Here is a 20,413-nt window from a genome sequence, read left to right as displayed (position 1 = left end):
ATACGGATCCTTTGCTCAGGGGGCTTAGACTATGCAAGTATGTATTGTGATACGAGTTATTTGTATTGTGATAAGGTTATTGTGATACGAGTATGTTAAACAAAATTTTTAACTTCCACGGCTAAAAGGTTTTTTTTTTGTGTGTGTTTTTCTTTGTAAAGAAAGGATTTATTGAGCCATTGCTAGCAAGAAAAAGACCAGGTCCTGGGACATGAAGATGGAGTTTAAACCACCAGCAGTAGGGCTAGGTAGAAAAGCCAGCATGTCCACCATCCTGGAGTTGATGGTCTTTGTTATACATCAATTAGGAGGCAGAAAGATATGTTGTTTTGAAAGAATTCACATTGGCTGCAGATAAGGTGGGCAGGACAAGGTGAAGTGGGAGTAACAGTCTGAAAAGCTCATGTGTAAGCAAGAAGTGGATGCTCCTGGAGGGCAATGGAGCCTGGTGGAAATAGCCACCTGGAAATTAATTCAAAGTCCCAACATATGCTAAAGAGTGTAAGCAATCTTTTGTTGGTTCTGCACTGCAGTTGTTAGCTGATTAACTCCTTGTTTTTTCCTTCCACCCTCTGGCCTGCTGTAATTTAATTTAGGATGTCTCAGAATTTTCTCCTTGTCAGATGGGAGGCAGCTGTGTGTGTGTGTGTGTGTGTGTGTGTGTGTGTGTGTGTGTGTGTGTGTAAGGTGGGGATGCACAAGGGGAGGAAGAGAAGAGTTTACCTTTAACCCCTGACCTCCGTCCACTTGTCTGCCTGCTTACCTACCTACCTGCCTATCTAATGGTATCTTCCTGTAGTGTCCTAACTCCAGGGTGGTTGCTTAAAGCAAAATATTTTATTTGAGAAAGGCAAAGAAGGGTGGAGAAAAATCAAAACAAGCACATTACGTGATGGGGCCCAAAGAAATACGTGGGAACTTGGAAACACAGAGAATATTAAACTTTTTACCTCCCTTCCTGGGGTGCCTGGTAAGCATAAGATGTCACACCTCTAACCAGACTAACCAGCCCCAGTGAGTCAGTAGCTGACACTTGAACTACAGGACAAGCAGTCTGGCAGCTCTTGAGTGGTTTGGGGGCCAGCTCCTCACCAAGTAATAGATGTGTACACTGAAAATATCTTTAGCTTCTAATATAATTTTTCAATTTAATTTCTGCAGAAGTAATATGTTTACTTGGTTCAAAAATCAAAAAGCGTCAAAGATAAAGGGAAATTCCCCTTCCCATTTCATTATTTTCTCACCCCCTTCCACAGCTAATCACTGTTATTAGTTTTGTTGTGTATTTTCCCCTCTTTTTAATGAATAAATAAGCAAATAGGAATGTAAATTCTTGTTCCCCCACTTTCTACACAAATTGTAGTACATGATACCAGTGTTTCCCACCTTTTCCCCATTGGCCATTGTATCTTGGAGACTTTCCATGCCGGTTCATAGACTCCTTCCTTGTTTTTTCACAGCTGCACGATAATCCCTGTACCTTAAGTTATACAACCAGTCTCCCAGTGATTGGCATGTAGGGTTTCCCTAATCCTTGGTTATTATGAACAACGCTGCAATTACATAGCATTGTACATATGTCACTGTCTCTATATGCAAGTATATCTATAGGATACATTTCTAGAACAAGAATTGAGAGATCAAGGTGGAAATTTGATAAATAATGTCAAAGTTCCCTTCCTTGGGGTTTTCCAATATACATTCCCATCACCTCACCCGCTTCTCCTGAGCTTTGTTCTCAGTGGGTTTTGAAACTTTCAGGGTTTGACAAGCTAATAGGTGAAAAATAGTACACCAGCAGAATTTTAATTTGCATTTCCTTCACAAGTGTGGCTGAATAAATGTTTAAGAGCTATTTGCATTTGTATTTTCAACTGTCTTTTTCATCTAAAGTGTATTTTCCTAAAAGTCCAAGCTCAGAGCTTCCCGCATGCATTTGTAATCTCTCTGGAATCTTTGAGAAAATATATATCTTTATTTTAAAAAATAGCTTTTGACATTCTTAGAAAATAAAAGAAGTGCCATCTACAAGTCACTGTTGAACAATGAAAACTCTACAGGTATTTTGAAATTAACTTTTGGCAAACAACAGAATCTGAAAAGACTAAAATCAGGTCCCCAGAAATCCACAACACTGTTTAGAACAGCCTGGCTGAGGTTAAAACAGACTCATTAGAGTCTTTGTAAATTTAACATTTTTATTCTTATAATAAATGTTTTCTCCATGAACCTACCTGTTCCTCTCCCCACAAATGGCACCTTTGCTCTTCTCTAGTCTTGAAAAGAGCAGAAAGAAGCCCATACGTGCTTTAAATCAAACCTCCCAATGTCCCAAATATCCCTTGTAGCATGGATCCCATTCCTCATTGGTCCTCAAATGACCACCACCCATTTGGGAATAGAGAAGAGGGAGCGCTGTATTCCTTTCCCCATAGATAGCAAACTGCTGGGGGTGGGGAAGCTCAGCTGTGGGCAAACTTGGCCTGCGAACAACAACCTATTTGAGAGACTAACTAGAGGTTTTTGTTGTTTTTAATCCTAAATTTAATTTAAGATTATGGCCCATTGATTTATGGGCCTTACTAAACAGAAAGCAGCTGTTCCCGAATGACTTGCTCCCCAGTGGTTCTCATCAAGGACCCCTAGCAAAGTCCAGGATGGGGTTTCCCAGGTAAAGAGGCCTTGGCCAGCAGCCAACAGCACCTGGATTTCAGGATTCCTTGAAACAGTAGTAACCGTGACAAGGACAGCTGTTTTCTTCCCCACCCTTCCTCACCCTGCCCAGCTTGGGAATCCACCTTGGAAACTGGCCTGGCTGGTGTGGCCTCTAATGAGTGGTTGGGTCATGAGAAGGACTTGGGCTTGGAGAGAGGCGGGAGCCCTCAGGGGTTAATTTGCCCACATAGTTCTCAGCTGACTCAAGTCTCGGCCATGGGGAGTCCCCTGCACTCCTTGCTTCCAGTCCATTCTTGAGAACCAAAGACTCAAAATTTGGACAATTGCTTGGGCTTGGGAAGCTTGGGGGAGATCTCTGATTCTGTTTGTGCGGCAATTCTGCTGGCCGCACCCTCTATCAACAAAACCCTGTTTTCTGATGTGGCCTCAACTTCCCAGGAGGACCCTTTTCTGTTACTTCTCCCAGAAATCCTGCGCCACAGCCTCGGAGATCAGCTACTTCTTCAAGGAAGACTTTCCAGGCTGGCAATATGGGGGCAGGGAGGACTTGGGGATGGGAAGCTGCACACTGGTCTGGCTGTGAGGGTCACGGATGGCTGCTGAGATTTTGGGAAATACGTGCTTTTGGCCCCTGTGCCACCCGTTCTGTTTGTTCCTGAGAGAAAACTAGAGAATCCTGGGTGGGAATTCTGACTTGAAGGAGTCCTGCTATGGGGCCCCCACCCAGAAGAATTCCTTGTCCCCACTCGGGAGACCCACCCGGCTTCAGGTAGGTCACCTGGCAGGTAAGGACTACACCTCAGGACTGGGGACCCCACAGGAAGGGGTAACCACCCATTTTCCCACTTTGCTCAGTTCTAGCTTAGAGGAAGAAGTATCTGCTGAGGATACACAGGGGTGGGGGGTGGCACAGATGTTTTTTCTGAGGAGGGGCTTCCATCACATTTTTGACCCTCGTCTGGAACCTAGAGTTTCAGTCCAGAGCTCAGCTGCTAGCTCAGCACTAGCCTCAGAGATCACCAGCTCCCAGCCTCCCTGTCTTGTCTGAGCCCCTGCTGGGAGTGAGGAGCAGGAGGTGAGGAGATGCCACCATACTTTCAGTCAGCACCATCCTAACGCCCTCTGCCTCAGGCCTCCACTCTGCCCACCAACCCCTCAGGGCTTGGTTGGACCAGGTCTGCTCTGGGGGCCCTCTGCCCGCTCCCAGGCCATGGCCAGCCCGGCTGGGTGGAACAGGGCAGCTTCCAGAGCAGCTGTCAGGCTGGGCCTCACTGGGTGGCCCCTGTAAGAGCCACCGTTCATGCCTGCTTCCTCACCAGCAGCACCCAGGGCAAGATAGCGGCGACCACCGCCACCACGGCAATGAGTGTGATGAGCAGGAGGGCCCGGGAGCGGCAGCAGAATGACCGGGTGGAGCTGGGGGCCGGGGATGCCTCGGAGAACTCTGCCAGGCTGCGCCGCGGCAGGACACTGTCCTGCTCCCCCAGGGGCATCCCATGGCGACTGATGATGAAGATTTGAGGCTCCCGGGGCAGGCTGGGCGGCACGTCCAAGGGGAGCGGGGCACTCTGACCTGGGGATGGTCTCCAGACAGGCTGGGAGGTGGCCAGGGGGTTTGTGTGGCCCAGGGTGTCTGATGGTGGCGCAGAGGGCAGGCCCACAGGCACAGCAAGGGTCTGGGAACTCCTGTCCAGCATGGAGGGCCAGCGGGAGCTCTTTTTGCTGAGGAAGGTGACATAGCGACAGATGGGACAGACAATTGTCCTCTGGACCTGCCCGTCCACACGGGTGGAGAGTAGGTACTTGACAAGGCAGTCATGGCAGAACACATGGCCACAGCTCAGCGTCCGGCTGGCGCCCTCCAGATCACGGAACTTCTCGTAGCACACGGGGCACTCACTGCTGGAGCTGTCCTTACTTTCTCCTTCTGACATGGCTGCTCTGGGAAGGAACGGCCTTAGCTGTGGGCAGGAAGAGCTGTGAAGATTAGTGCCTTTTTCCTCCTTTTTTCCCCTCTTTCCCTCTGCTTCCACTGCCTCCTCCTTTCCTTTCTTCTTGTCTCTTGTCCTCTATTTTTTCCTCTTACGCTTTCATCTTCTGCTGCTCCTCCTCAGTGGCCTACCTGAATTAAACCAAGACCTGAAACCTAGAGCCTAAGACCCTTAGATGAGGGGGTGCTTCGGGAAGACGGGTTTAGGAGACAGATAATGAAAGAGAGCCACACGGGACTCTCGAAGGAGGTGCATGGAATGTGATAAGGGTATAGCTTCCCTGTTACCTCACTTCCACCATGACATACACACATGGTGAGATCACCACCTCACCCCTCTTCCTGGTTCCTTGCTGGAAGCAAAGGCAGGAGCACCCAGTTCCCAGTGGAAGGAGGTGGCTGAGCAAATGGTCCCCCAGCCTCAGTCCAGGTCCCAGTGGGGGCCTGTGCCCAGAGGGGCTATTTTCCAGAAAAGCCTTTGTTCCTTCTCAGTCTCTGTGCTCAGGGATTGGCTGAGCCACTGGTTTGTATCCAGCCACTGGATTGCATTCCTCTGTGCTATGTGTGGCTATAAAGCAATGACTGTTTTGAAAATAAAGCACAGAACTTACACATCCAAATGCCGGCTGGCCCTTGGCGTAGTCATGTCAGGGAACCGTGGGCTCATTCCTCACCTGCCACAGCTCAGCCATTCTTCAAATTCTTCTTAGAGGGCTTCCTGAGGCCGCTAGAGAACCTTCTGATAAACCTCAGTGAAGGCAGATTGTCATCCTTTGAGGATATGCCTGGTATTGTGAAAATGGTGAAAAATCACCAGGCGTCAAGCCTGGTAGGAAAACAAATGAGTATTCAAGTGGCATGATACTGTTTTAAATCAAAGAGATGGAATCACCATAAAGTTACAGTGTGGTTTTAAACATTATCTGAGAGCAAAGGAGAGGCTCCAAAAATGTTCTTAGCAATGGCAGAATTGTTGATTAAATACAGAGCTTCCCAAGAGGATGACCTTGAAGGGAAATACCCGTTTGGGTATGTGGTGAGGCCCAAGTGTTCTCATTTAAAAGTCCCCAGTATCACAACTGTGTATTCTAAACTCATACAGAACAGCCTCTTTAGAAGGAACCATGATCACCTATTATTGATATATTCTTCCATCACTGACGAAAGACCCCTGGACACACTGATAAGTAGAACTGAGAGATGACATAATGGGAACAAGATTAATTAATAGGAAGACAACTATCACTTGTCAAATCACAAATCTTTTGGAATCTCTCCCTTCTCTTGGTTTGGTTCTAAATCCATTTTACCAAGTTGGAAATGTCCCATAACTAAGAAAGAGAAAAAATATGTAAAAGTAATTTCTCCCAAAAAACCTGATGAATTTGGGATAGGGGGCCTGGGACCCTGAAGGTCCCACCTAAACCTTTGCAGGGGTTTTCAATCTTTGGTTTCTGAGGTTGTCAGTGTGTCTCTCAGGCTGGTGGTGGGGGTTTCAAGTGCTCAGACTCTGGAGCTGTGTTCAAGTCCTTGATATGTCCACTGCTGTCTGTATAACCTCAGGCAAGTTGTTTAACCTACCAGCCTCAGTTTCCCATCTGTAAGATGGGGTTGATAGTAGTAATACTACGTTCCTCTCAGAGTTGTTCAGAGTATTAAGTGAGCTAATGTGAGCGAAGAGTTTGGTACACAGTAAGTGCTCAATAAATGCTAGATGTCATTGTTAAGGCAGGCCAAATTCTCTTCCCTCCTAGCATTTGCCTTCCCTTCCTTCCCTCTCCTCCTCAGATAGTCCTTATTATGTAGATGACTAAAAAAAATCACACACCTCTGACAGAGGGTAGCTCACCTCAAATTAGAATAACTGAACAAGATAACAATAGATTAGGTAAGTGTTGGGCAATGGGTAAAAATTAAGATGGTGATGCCAGTGTTTCTCAGTCATTTTTATTTCATAATGCTGATAAATGTCTAAATTGAGCTAGAATTATTCTCAGAATGACCATGATTTTCTTAAGCCAACCAACTACTAATGTGTCCTCTGTGTTTCATAACTCCCCACAGGCATACGGTGGTAATTCATTCCATCCATCCATCCATCCATCCATCCATCCATCCATCCATCCATCCATCCAATTATTCACCAAATATCTATTGAGCACCTGCTGCATGCTAGGTATTGAGCTAGACATTGGAGATAAGCCGTGATCAAGAAAGTCCTTCATAAAACTTTAGAGCCTAGTGGACGTTTGTAAATGTTCTTGAAAAATATTTTTTAAAAAGGAGGAATGATGATCAATAGCTTAAGTTGTTTGGGTAACTGAGAGGAAGGCATCAAGATAGGCAAGAGAATTAAAATAGATAGATAAGAGAATGCTGGGGAAGAAAGAACTTTTGAGGTAATTTAGTTAAATCTACTTTTACAGGTGAGCAGACCTAGGTTCACAGAAGGAGAAGTGCCTTGTCTGAGGTCACCTGGGAAGGTGATGGAGGAGGAGAAGGCAGAGAGAGAGAGAGAGAGAGAGGAGAGAGAGAGAGGATTCCACAGACGATATAGAGACCATTATTAGAATCAATTGCTAGATTGAGTGAGTAGATATTAGCCAAGTCAGGAAGCGCTATCCTCCTGAAGTGCAGGGGAGGGGGCAGAAGAGCCTCTATTTTTCATGTCAGTTTGTGGAAAAGTAAAAGGGATCCACGGGATGCAAAAGACATCCCGATCCCTACTGATGGCCTCCTCTGGGCAATCCTTTCTCCCTCCTGTGCTTCAGGAGAGGCATATCACTCATGCTTTGATAATGCCACCCTGCTTCCCCACCTTCTTCTCACCTCCCTTTCTCAGTCTTTCCCTGACCTCTCCCTCCTCGTGTCCCTCCCTTTCTCTTAATTCCATTTCATTCTTTATCCTTGAATTCCTTTTATGGGCCTGACTCTGTCTTGGGTGCTGGGGCAAGGGAGAGGGCAGCAGAAGGAACAAATGCAAGCATCATGCTCCGGTTTGGGCACAGACTAGTTAAATAACAATGCAAGACATTATATGCCAAAATTCATTCCCATTGGTGCTTTAGGAAATTGTGGGGAGAAAAGGGCTGCAAAGTCTTCCTAGGTGAGGTGGGACCAGTGTTGAGCTAATAATAAATAATTATAACAGCGACTATTTATTGAACACTAATTATGTGCTTGGCATTTTGCATTCCTTCCTCATTTAATCCTGACAACTCTGGGAGGTAGGTATTATCTCCACTTTACAGATGAGGGAACTGAGGCTCAAGGCTTAAGTAACTTGCTCAAAGTCACACTGCTGGTACAGGGCGGACGCAAGATAGGCAGCCCATGCTATGAATTGCTGCCTCTCGTGAGGGGTCGGATATGCCTCCATGGAGGGCCTTCCAGACTTGGTTCAAAGAGTAGATGAAGAATCGAGAGCAAGATGGCAGAACAGGAGGTCCCAGCCCTGGTACCTCTACAGAAACACTGATTTAACAAGCATCCGTGGGTGAAAATACTTCAAGAGAGCTCCGGAATTCAGTTGTACACGTTGTATATGAACAGCTTTTTGTATGTCAAACATACTTTAGTAACGTGGTTAAGAACAAAACACCACATGAAGAAGCATTGATGGAAAAGTAACTGCCCAAACTTTCCTCCTCAGAGTGACTCTAAACAGAACTGCCATACCAGCTACCTGTGAGGCAGTGGAGGACAAGGGCTGGCCCAAGGGAGGTGACCTCTGAAACCCCAGTTCCCAGCCTCACCCACAGCAGCAGCCCATTGTGAGGACTGGTTGTGGCTGTCACCAGCCCAGGCGATCCCCTGCCTCCCCATCTTGGGACAGTGAGCCTGTGAGGCAGCAGTCCTATAACTTCAGCTGTGACCACTTCCCCACCCCTAGAGACCACACACACACACACACACACACACACACACACCTCTGCACACACCTCTGTATCACTCCAGCTTCAGTCCAAACCTTGCCAACTTAGCCTGGATCCCTCCTACTCCTTCCCCACCCCCAGCCAGGGCCCCCAGACTCACTTTGGCTGCGGCCAGGAAGAGCAGCATCCACCTCTCTACTTGGGTCCTCCGCAGGGCAGATCTGAGCCACCCAGAGGTGTTGGGCAGGCAGCACGTCCTTCTGTTGCTGTCACTGTGACAGCTGCCGCTGAGGCATTTCCTAATGACTGAGCAGGTCAGGAGGACAGTGCCAGGAAGTGAATGTCGCTCAACCCGTTTAAGGCCAGGCGGCTCTTGGCATTGCCCAGGGGTTTGGCAGCTTGCTGGAGTCACGTGATCTTGATGAGGATGCTGGGAGAGGAGCCCCCGGCCTGAAGAGGAGCCCAGGGATGGGTACGCAGGGCAGGCAGAGGGTCTCACAAGGAGGCAGTGACCCAGAGCCCCTTTGACTGAAGCTCCCTAGAGATGGGTCTCCCCATCCCAATACTATGAAAGTCATGTTCACAGTCTTGCACCCTCCTGGACCCATTTCAGTGATCCTCCCACACCCCTCTGCTCCCCTGCCATGCGCCGGGTGAAAGGGTCAGATCAGCCTCAGGAAGGCTATGACACCCAAAGTCGTATACAAAGACTTCAGGGCTGTGCTATGTGTATTTGTCATTCAGCAAACACTCAAAGGGGCTCAGAGACTCAAAAAACCGAACACCACTGGGAGAAAGACTGGGGTAGAGAAAAACCAATGAGTTAGAAATGCACACCTGAATGGAAAACAGTCCCTGATATCATGTGAAATAGAAGTACGTTCCAGAAGAGTCTGTATAATATGATGCTATTTATAGAAATGATAACAACCTATGATCGTTTTTATAGAGAAAAATCTGGAAGAAGACACACTAAATTTGATAGTAATTATTTCTGGAGGGACTTTCTAATTTAAACATTCGTGTGATATTTGAATTTTCACTCTGAATGTGTTTCTTTCATGATCAGAAAAAAATAATTAAGAATAAGGTAGGAACAAAGCCAGGATCAAAAACCGTTTTTGGGGATTCCCTCCCAGATCTCAAGAAATTGGTTTTCTTCTGAGAAAAAGAGGTTCCTGGATCCAAGTCACAACCCAGCATGTGTGTGACCTCATAAGGTGACTCAAGATGGTCCCTCGACCAACCCTGGCCACTTTGAGGGTGGTGGGGGAGGACAGTCAGGGCAGTGCACCTAGCACCTCGCCCAGGACGTGGAGGTGGCTGGGCACTAACTGTGGTGACAGTCTCTCCCTTTCTTCCCCAGGAAGTCCCAGACAGTCCCAGATTTAGCAAATAGAAATGCAGACTACCCACATAAATTTGTGTTTCCCATAAACAAATAATTTTTTAGTATAAGTATGCTCAATGCAGTATTTGGGACCTAATTATGCTAAAAAATTATTCATTGTTTATCTAAAACTCAAATTTCACTGGGCATCCTATTTCATTTTGCCACTCTACTCCCAGAGGGTTCCCCAAATTTCTCTCCTTCTGTTAGCACCATGTCCCTTTGGCAGTGTGGTTCATAACTCTGCCTAGGGCTTCCTGAAAACGAGTCCCAGATACTCAGCATCAATGCCTTGTGTGTCCCTTGGGTAGGGGACTGAGCCGAGATGGACTGTTTTTAGACTCGGACTAATGTGATATGATTATGGAGTAATATGAAATTCTAGAGGCCCCCAACTCTTTTCCACAGGCTCTGCTATGAAGCTTAACTTTGAAGATTACCTTGAATATGTAAATATTTATCATCATAGCTTGTCATAGTTTTATGTTTCAAAATAAGAATTCCACTTTAAAAATTATATATACATGTGTACGTATATATGTGTCTATGTATTTGTACATACACACACAGACAAACTTACCTGAAAGAGTAAATATATCAGCTGGAGAAACTTTATCTTGACTTTATCAGGTTGGCTCTAGCCAGGTCTTGAGAGAGACATAGGGCCAAGTTTTGCCAGGCAGAAGGGAATTAGTAATCAGGAAAAACTGAGAGCCCAGGTATATTAGCCAGAAGGGTCCACACTACAGGATTTGATAGTAGGGATCTTTGGGAAATTGAGATCAGTACATGAGCGTTCGAAAGTGCTCTGTGTGTGCTTATATGAAGAGAAAGGTGCCTGTACCTTTGGGTAAGTTACACTTAACCCCTTTGTGCTTCAGTTGCTTCAATCAGAAAAATGGGGATAATAATGGAGACCATTTTGGCCCCATAAAATAAGGCTCTATAGGATTGTGATGACTAAATGAATGGATGCAAATAATGTGCCTGGAACCCCGCCTCTAATGCATTAAGGTCTCCATCAACTTTCTTTTTTTTTTTTTAAGATTTTATTGGGGAAGGGGAACAGGATTTTATTGGGGAACAGTGTGTACTTCCAGGCCTTTTTTCCAAGTCAAGTTGTTGTCCTTTCAATCTCAGTTGTGGAGGGTGCTGCTCAGCTTCAAGTTGTTGCTCTTCCAATCTTAGTTGTGGAGGGCACAGCTCAGCTCCAGGTCCAGTTGCCATTGCTAGTTGCAGGGGGCACAGCCCACCATCCCTTGCGGGAGTCGAACCGGCAACCTTGTGGTTGAGAGGATGCGCTCCAACCAACTGAGCCATCTGGGAGGCAGCTCAGCTCAAGGTGCCGTGTTCAATTTTAGTTGCAGGGGGAGGAGCCCACCATCCCTTCCGGGAGTCGAGGAATTGAACTGGCAACCTTGTGGTTGAGAGCCCACTGGCCCATGTGGGAATCGAACCTGTAGCCTTTGGAGTTAGGAGCATGGAGCTCTAACCGACTGAGCCACCGGGCCGGCCCCAACTTTCTTTCTTTCTTTCTTTCTTTCTTTCTCTTTCTCTCTCTCTCTCTCTCTCTCTCTCTCTCTCTCTCTCTCTCTCCCTCCCTCCCTCCCTCCCTCCCTCCCTCCCTTCCTTCCTTCCTTCCTTCCTTCCTGTCTATCTCTCTATCTTCATCATCATCATCATGGCAAAAAGAGAAGGCTAAAGAGGGGTAAGAGGACTTGAATACCTCCTCCTTTAAAAGGCCTGGCCAATCTGGTCTTAGCTTAGTGAATAAAGTATCTGTTGCAAATCCTACCACCCACTGTATAGTGTCCTGCTCTTCTCAGCAGAGGGCATAAATGCAGTCTGAACGGTGGAAGACGAGTTTTCAGCTCAGGGAAGGGTGGGATGAGTGACCGCTGTTCTGGTCAGGCTGCATCAGAGAGTTGTGTCCAGTTCTGGGGCCACATTAGGGGTGGTGTTGTCGAGGCACTGAAGCATGTTCTGGGGAAGAGGACAGCCAGGATGGCTATGGGTCTGCAGACCATTTTGGACCAGTAAGATAAGATTTTCTTTGGAGAGACCTCTCTAAGGGAAGGAGTTTCTTGACGAGGGGAGGACCCAGGCTGAGGCGGGCAGATCACCGACTGACTGAAGGTCTGGTTTCTGCATAGGATGACTCGCTGGACCAGCATAGAAATCCCCAAATACCAGAACCACCTGGAGAATTGATTAAAGCTACAGATTTTCAGGCCTTGTCTCAGGACTTAACAGGTCTTGGGAGGGGCCTAGGAAACTACATTCTATATTTATTTTTTTAATTGGATGGATCGATGATTGGATTGATGTGATAATGCAAAAATAGTGCATGCTAATGGTAGAATATAATTTTTGGATATACGGGTTCTCACTGTAAAATTCTTTTAACTTTTCTGAATGTTTGGGAATTGTCATAAAAAAATGCAGAAATAAAATTTAATTTCTTGAATAATACATTCAGATGATTATAAAATGAAAAAGTGGTAAAAACCTGCAGTGAAGATTACCTCCCCTCCCTGTTCCATATCTGCCCATTTCCTATGCATCCCAACTCACACCCATCAGAATGGCTACTCTAAAACAAACAGACAAAGGAAAAAACAAACACACAGAAAATGAGTGTTGGTGAGAGAATGTGCAGAAATTTGAGCTCTTGTGCACTGCTGGTGGGAATATAAAACGGTGCAACCACTATGGAAAACATCATGATGGCTTCTCAAATAATTAAAAATAGAATTACCATATGAGCCAGCAATTTCCCTTGTGGGTGCATACCCAATAGAATTGAAAGCAGGGACTCCAACAGATATTTGGACACCCATGTTCATAGCAGTATTACTCAAAATAGCCAAAAGGTGAAAGCAATTTGTGTCTATCGACAGATAAATGGATAAACAAAGTGTGATTTATACATATAATATTATTCAGCCTTAAAAAAGAAGGAAATTCTGACACATGCTACAATAGGGATGAACTTTGAGGACACTATGTTTCATAAAATAAGCCAGTTACAAAAGGACAATTACTATATGGCTCCACTTATATGACGTACCTAGAGTAGTCAGATTCATAGAGAGAAAAAATGGTGGTTGCGAGGGCAAACAGGGAGTTATTGCTTAATGGTTACAAAGTTTCAGTTTGGGAAGAAGAAAAACGTTCTGGAGATGATGGATGGTAGTGATGGTTATACAATAATGTGAATGTACTTAATGCCAATGAACTGTACACTTAAAAATGGATAAGATGGTAAATTTTTACCACAATTTTTAAAAAAGGTAGCCATTGTCATTAGTGGTTATTCTTGTGAATCTTATTTATCTACGGGAGTGAATACAGATATAGATTCATATTCCCTCTTTGTTTACCAAAAGGCAGCAGACCACATGCACGCCTCTGTGTCTTGCTTGTCTTACTTGACACTATATCTTGGAGCTTTCTCATTTATCAGCTTGGTAGATGGTATAAGTGCTGCTCTTCATGCCCAACTCGCATCCCCCGCCCCCAGCCCTCCTGCACCAACCTGCCCCACAGAACCCAGCAGCCACAGAGTATCTTCACAGGTCTCATCTCATCCTCCTCTCCTCTGAAGACTTCCACGGCTCCCCACTGCCCACACTCCTCAGCCAGCACATGAGGCTCTCACTGCCTTTCCAAAACTCACTCCAGATATTCCCTTTCCCCTGGTTGTCTCATGCTATGCAGCATGGTCCCAGTGGTGGTTTTTAGTTCAGATCCCTTGGAGGCCTCAACTTTTGGGGCTCTGTGATTTTTTTTCATGTGTTTTCTCCCCTTGGATGGAATGCTTTTCCACCTTATCACTCTCTCCCCGTAGCATCTCCATCTTTTAAGACCTTAAAGGAGGGGATCCTAACTCTTCTCTGTAGCCTCCAGCACAAGGGCCTGGCATTATCAGAGTTCAATAAATCAATGTTTGTTAAATGAATAAGTCTACCTTCTCAAGCCTAGCTCAAGGGTACAGGGCCTGGGGGAAGAGGTGGTGCGCAATGGAAGTTTGGGGAACATGGCCATTCTACTTTCTATTCTAAATTCCTTTGGAATGTACATCAAATTTCCTCCTCAAAGTCATAGCGGACTGAGAACTTCTGGTCTGGCTGGAGACAGGAGAATGAACCCACCACTGGGTTAGAGCCATACTTGAGGTACTATTATACGTACTAATGTTGTCATTGAAAAAGCTTGGTCTTGGGCAGTTTCTCCAGAGGGAGAGTCTGGCAAGGGGAGGGAGGACTTTTGAAGGAGGAATTCCCTGGGGAGAGAACTTAATCTGGTAATTTTTGCTATATCAAAGTACCACATGTACAATTGTTTACTTGATTTTTCTTTAAAAAAATTGAGCCACATTTAAAACCTAAATATTTAGTCTCACCTCTTCTAAGCATTCATACCTGTGAAATCACAGGTCTGATGTTCTAGTTATATTTTTAATAAACAGCAAAATTAATACATACTCTTCGGTTAAAAAAAGGTTTGTTTGTGTACCACCTGAAGTCGTCGTGTGCACACACCCTGGCACACACTGCCTTGGGACATATGAAGGATGATGGCCTGGGGTAGCCAGGGATCTCAGAGCTGGAAGAGGCCACTTCAGAATTTTCACCCCTGGGCCCGAGGCTATATTTAAATGCTTGAGAGCCCTTTGGACGGGAAGCCACAGAGTGGGATCAACCAAAAGAATCCTGAGAAAAGGAGACAAATAGCTTGGACTTGAGGATAAAATTGACAAGGGCAGAGGGTGACCCAAGAGTGGGGCTCCGGGAGGAGGCAGAGAGTAGCAGGGGTGGGGCACTGGGTGAGCAGCAAGGCTCTGAGTCATGCCCCAAGCCCATGAGAGCCAGCAACTGACCTGGTCTGGCCCTGATTCCCTCTCACTGTCGTATAGCACGCACACCTTTAAAATCGCCAACTCTGGGTGCAGAGATGCTCTGGGACAGGTGGCGGAAGGAAGCTAAAGAAGAGAGCACAGAGGTTTGTTCTCAGGGTGTTAGGTATACGGAAGGGAAACCTCTCCCCCTTCCTGGGGCGGTGGCAGCGGCAAGAGAAAGAGTGCTTGAAATAAGCCTGTGACGAAGGATTTACTGACTCTTCACTCTTCATCCCAGAACCGAAAGCCTCTCTGACAGCTGAGTCCTCAATGCTTGAGACAGGTAGGCCAGGGTCAGGGACAGAGTCAGGAGTGAAAAAAAAGGTATGTTGTTTCTGATATAAAACTAGGACTGCTGTTGGAAAAAACATGGAAAAATTCATAAACGCATAGGCGAAAAACAAAAACATAAGTTCTACACCACCCTACAGATAGCTATCATAAATATTTTGGTGTTTAATCTTACAGCCTCTCTCTCTATAATAATGTATATACTATATATGCGTATGTTAAAATAATTATATAATGCATAATTATAACATACAATTATTGTAAGATAAATGGGATAACATTGTATAAATACTTTTAGGACCTGATTTTTTTTCAGTTGTCATCTTGTGATTCCCCAATAAACATTCTTTTACACCCTGATTTTTAATGGATGTAGTCGTTTATTTAATTAATCTATTGGTTGATATTTGTTTCCAATTTCTCTATTATAAAAAAATCTGCAGTAAGTGTTTTTATTGCAAAATCTTGGTGTTTGTCATTAAAATAATTATTAGAGTCAAAGTATAATATAATTTTAAAGACTTGTGATAAATATTACCAAATTTCCTTTCATAACAGTTGTACTAATTTAGACTCCTTCTAAGCAGCATATGACATTACCCCTTATCACCCTTATTCACCTTGCCTGAGTATTATTATAATTTTATTTCCACACACACGCACACACACAACACAAACAAACTTAAAACCTCCCACTTCCTACTGTCATCGCTGTCAATATCCTAGCTCAAGACAACATCAGAATCTTGTTTGGAATGCGAACTTAGCCTTTCAACTTCTCTTCCTCTTTCCGCTCTCCTTCCTTTACCCTGCCCCCCATGGTCTGTTTTCCACAGAAAAGCAATTATCTTTTTAAAAAATGTACATTAGTTTTCCTTTGCTTCTGGTCATAACAGAGTGGCTTGTATCAGACTGGACACATACGCGCGCGCGCGCACACACACAAACATACACACCTGGTTTAAGGCTTCAGAGAGCAGCCAAAGTGGGCAGAACTTGAGTAAACATGATCCTGTATAAGAAAGAAAACACACTGAGTTGAGGGGGGGGGTCTTCTCCACTGTTTTTTCTTAAGGAAATTCCTTAAGGAATTTGCTGATTTGCTTGGGAGGCATTGAAGCTGAGCAGAAAATGGTGGCCTCAAGTTTTGGTAATAATCACAAGGCTCAAAAATTGGAGTTTCGGATCTGACAAGAAAGGGAGATCTGGTCAATATTCTAGGGTTTCACTTGAGACACCTGAGGGACTATGATTTATGAGTAAGGGTAATCCAGAAATAGACCAGCCCACACAAAACCTGGGACATCTCACTTCCTGACCGGATCAAATGATTTGACCCTACTCTAACTGCCTGAGGAAAAAAACCCCAAAAACAAAAGCCCCAGAAATTTACACCTCTCCTGGAGAAATAACATTATCTAGAGCCTCTACAACTTTTTAATTTACCCAGCATCCAGCAATTAACAAAAATTAACAGATATATCAGGAGACACATCCAAATAAGCAAAAACCAAGAGAAAAAAAACAGACGATAGCATCAGATCCAAAGGAGAAAAAGATATTGATATTATTATACATGGTCTCTAATACATTCAAGAAAGTAGATGGACAACTAGTAACAGTTTTAAAAAGAACCAAATGGAAATCCTAGAATTGAAAAATACAATTACTGAAATTAAAAACTCTATAGATAGGTTTAACAGCAGGTTAGTGTAACAGGAGAGAAGGTTAGTAAACTGTTAGGTCAGTAGAAAATATTCAGTCTGAAGTATGAAGTGGGGGAAAAAATGAAAAATACATAAAAGAGCAAAAGAGAATACAGCATGTGGTGTAAAGACCTAAATTACATTTAATTGGAGTCACTTAAGTAAATAGTGAATGGTTCAGAAGCAATAGTTGAAGAGTTACTGATTACAGATTTTATGATATTAATGAAATACGTTAAACCACAGATTCAAGAAACTCTACAAGTCTTAAACCAAATAAATACAAAAAATCCCCACCTAGGCACATTGTAGTAAAGCTTCTAAAAATCAAAGACAAAGAGAATTTTTAAAATTTGGGCTAGGGAAAGAACATTACCTTCAGAGGAGTAGTAATACTAACAGCCCATTTTCAAGATAAATGATGGAATCCAGGAGACAGTGGAAGTCAAGGGTACATGTTATAATCTTTAAATGACTGAAAGAATATAGCTGCCAATGCAGGATTTTGTACAGAGAAAAATATTCTTCAAAAATGAAGGTGGAACAAATGAAAACAGAGAGAATTCATTGCCAAGAGAGCTGCGCTGAAAGAAATACTAAAGGACATTCTTCACACAGAATGAAAATGATCCCAATGGAAGCAAAGAAATGCAGGAATAAATAAATGATAAGAGGTAAATGTGTAAGAGGTAAATGTGTGGGGGAAAATACATGAATATTGACAGTATAGAACAAAAATAATATCTTAAGAGTTTAAAAATTAAAATATTTAACAATCATAACCAAAAGGCAGAAGAGGGATAAGTAGAGTTGAATTGTAAGATTCTTGCATTATCTGGGGAGTGGTAAATGTATAAATTGTAGCAGACTAATAATTCAAGGATGCATGTTGTAATTTCTTGATCACCATTAAAAGAATAATAAAATAATGTATCATTTAGAAGCTAATGGCAGAAACAGAATAATTTCCAAAATCTAAAAAAAGGTTTTAAATAGGGACATTTCTTAAAAATGTCTTTTACTATTTGCATTTCTTCTGCTATGAACTAATCTGTATCTTTTGCCCAATTTTATATTTAGATTGCTTCCTTTTCTTATTGATTTTAGATGGATATTAATATACATACTTAGAAATATGTGTATGTAAATGTTGCAAGTACTTTCTTGCAGGGATCAGTTTTAAATCTTTATGCCTTGGGCAGAACCCTAAGGGTCTGGTTTGACCACTTGATTTGACGTTAACGGGAAGAGGTCGGTTGAGTCTTATGCTTTGCACCTAGTAGGTAGGAGCTCAACTAATGAACTGAATTGAGGAGGTCAAGGGGCTAAGCAAACATGGGGTGCTACATTATTGTCATTTAGGGAGTACGGAGTTATCTGAACCTGTGACAAGAGTAGCAAATGGTGAGTGTTTAAGGCCAAAGGAGCCGAAACAAACTGGGCTGGGAAGAACTACAGGAATCTCCAGGAGAAGTTTCAGCCAGCTGCAGACTCGTGTGCTGCCTGCGGCTCTGAGTGAGGAGGATGCCTGGAACAGAAATGTGTGATGCAAACCTAATCAAAACCGGCAGGTGGCACTCTAATGACCTCCCATTGCTATCCAGACTCCCAGGGCCAAGACCGTTTTTGAGCAAGACTAGGTGGAAACTGACCCGGGCATGGGGAGCCTCCAAGCCCTAAGTTTAGGCTCTGTGCTTCCTCCAGAGGTGAAATCCCAAAGATCAAGAGTCCTGTGGTGTTTTTTTATTTTTCTATGCTTGCTTTGCCCATGGGTGCCTGTATAGCACCATCTGTTCAATTCAACTTAGACCAATATGGCTCAAACTTTGATGAGCAAACAAATTGCCTGAATCTCTTGAGAAAATGTAAATTATGATTCAGTACGACTGGGGTGGGGTCTGAGGTTCTGTATTTCTAACAAGCTCCCCAGCGATGACTCACACTTAGTCATTCTAACATTTAGAACATGCTGCCTATAAGGTCCCCCATCTCTGCAACATGGGAGGTAGGAGAGAAGCCAACCAGGACTCTGCCCTCAAAGAGTTTATAGCTTCCTAGAGTAAACTCCCACTGTAATGTGTACAATACAAGTTAAGAGTGTGTCTACTTACTGTGTGACCTTGGGCAAGTTGCATGACTTCTTTGGGTCTCAGTTTCCTCATCTGTAAAATGGGAACAGTAACAGCCTCTACCTTATTTGAAGATTAAAGCAGGATATTGTATGTAAAGCACTTAACACAGTGCCTGGCACATAGTAAGCCTCAGCAAGGCTTGGGGTACACTAAGAAAGTATGGAGCAAGACAGGGAGCCCTAGCGGGGTGGTAAACTGGAGGGAAAAAGAGGTGAGGGGCAATCTTCACGAAGGTGCCATCGCTGGAAAAGAAGGGGGTCAGGGAGGTGAGGACAGAGCCAGGAGGAGGGCCTGTCTCCAGATAAGGTGACAGACCTAAGGGTTGCTTTTGAGGAAGATTTAATAATGCTGCGGGCTAAGCAGGCTTCCTTCTGGAAACGGATGGGGTGCACAGGAGCAGATTTTCAGGCAGATCAAGCTTCGGCTTTCAGCACACTCCCCCGTTTCACATCTGTAGGTGTTTTAGGGCATTGTGGGAGGAGCTAAGAGGAGCCCAGGATCACCCTGGCCCTGCCCTCATGCAAGGCTTTGCCATAGCCGGCCCAGCCTCAGCCTCACTGCTATGGGTTCTCAGCCCTAGTACCTGAGTTTACCTATGTGCTTTAAGAAGGGTGGTGTTTCCATAGCATCTTGAAGGTCCACAAACACTTATTGACTAACTTCCAGTGCTTTGCTGAATGCTCCTGGGGATACAGAGACAAATCCACACAGCCCCTACCCTCACTGGGTGACCCTGAGGAGATAAAACATCACCATGGAAAGGAATCATCAATGATGGGCTTCAGTAGCGGTTCTTACAAATAGTGCTTTTCCTGTATGGTGAGACTAAATGACACATGAGACCTGTAGCCACTGTGGATGTGACAGGTGTTCAGGGTAACTCTTCAGACCAAGTGGTCTGACCTGATGCAGCCTGAAGGAGTGGGTCAGGGTTGGAGAGGCAGAAAGGAGGAGAAACACTGCCAACTGCTAAAGTGACACATTGGACCGTATGAAGCCAATTACATGTTATCTCGTTTAAGCCTAAACAATACTGTGAGGTCAGTACTGGTTTTACTTCCATTTCATACACGGGGGAAATGAGACTCGGAGACGCAAAGCAGCTCGTTCAAGGTTTCACAGCTGGAAGTGGTAGGTGGAGGCTATCTGACTTGGTTTATTCTCTTAAGTACCCCGTATGTGCTGTGCATCTCCTCCCCTTAATAAGTGACAGCTTTCCCCCTTGCCCTTCCCCTCCAAATACAGGGACAGTCATACACGCCTGCAGTGGAAATGGGGACTTTTGAAGGCCTGGCTAAAGAGTTAGGACTTGAATTTCTTTTTTCACTTCTTCCCCAGCACTGAAGTCTTGCTCAACTCCAGCTAAGCAATGAGGCTGGCAGGGTTGCCTCACTTCTAGAAGGCAGGCCCAAGCCTTCCTGGCCCAAACCCACTTCCTGTCCTTGTGCCTCGT

The 20,413-nt window shown here is 44.6% G+C and overlaps 1 protein-coding gene across 1 annotated transcript; it reads right to left on the bottom strand.

Annotated features, from left to right (window-relative positions):
- Positions 1 to 2,076: 2,076 nt before the first annotated feature.
- RNF222 (ring finger protein 222) lies at positions 2,077 to 9,040 on the bottom strand. Its single transcript, XM_074319778.1, has 3 exons — positions 8,702 to 9,040; positions 5,278 to 5,492; positions 2,077 to 4,637 (listed from the first exon to the last, which is right to left on the bottom strand). Exon 3 carries the CDS (start codon positions 4,608 to 4,610, stop codon positions 3,975 to 3,977), a length of 636 nt encoding a protein of 211 aa, XP_074175879.1. The 5' UTR covers positions 4,611 to 4,637; positions 5,278 to 5,492; positions 8,702 to 9,040; the 3' UTR covers positions 2,077 to 3,974.
- Between the last annotated feature and the right edge of the window lie 11,373 nt (positions 9,041 to 20,413).

The sequence above is a fragment of the Rhinolophus sinicus genome, linkage group LG15 (genome assembly GCF_036562045.2).
Source record: "Rhinolophus sinicus isolate RSC01 linkage group LG15, ASM3656204v1, whole genome shotgun sequence".
NCBI lineage: Eukaryota > Metazoa > Chordata > Mammalia > Chiroptera > Rhinolophidae > Rhinolophus > Rhinolophus sinicus.
Note: the sequence above shows the minus strand (reverse complement) of the source record. Positions and strands in the feature narration are given on the sequence as shown.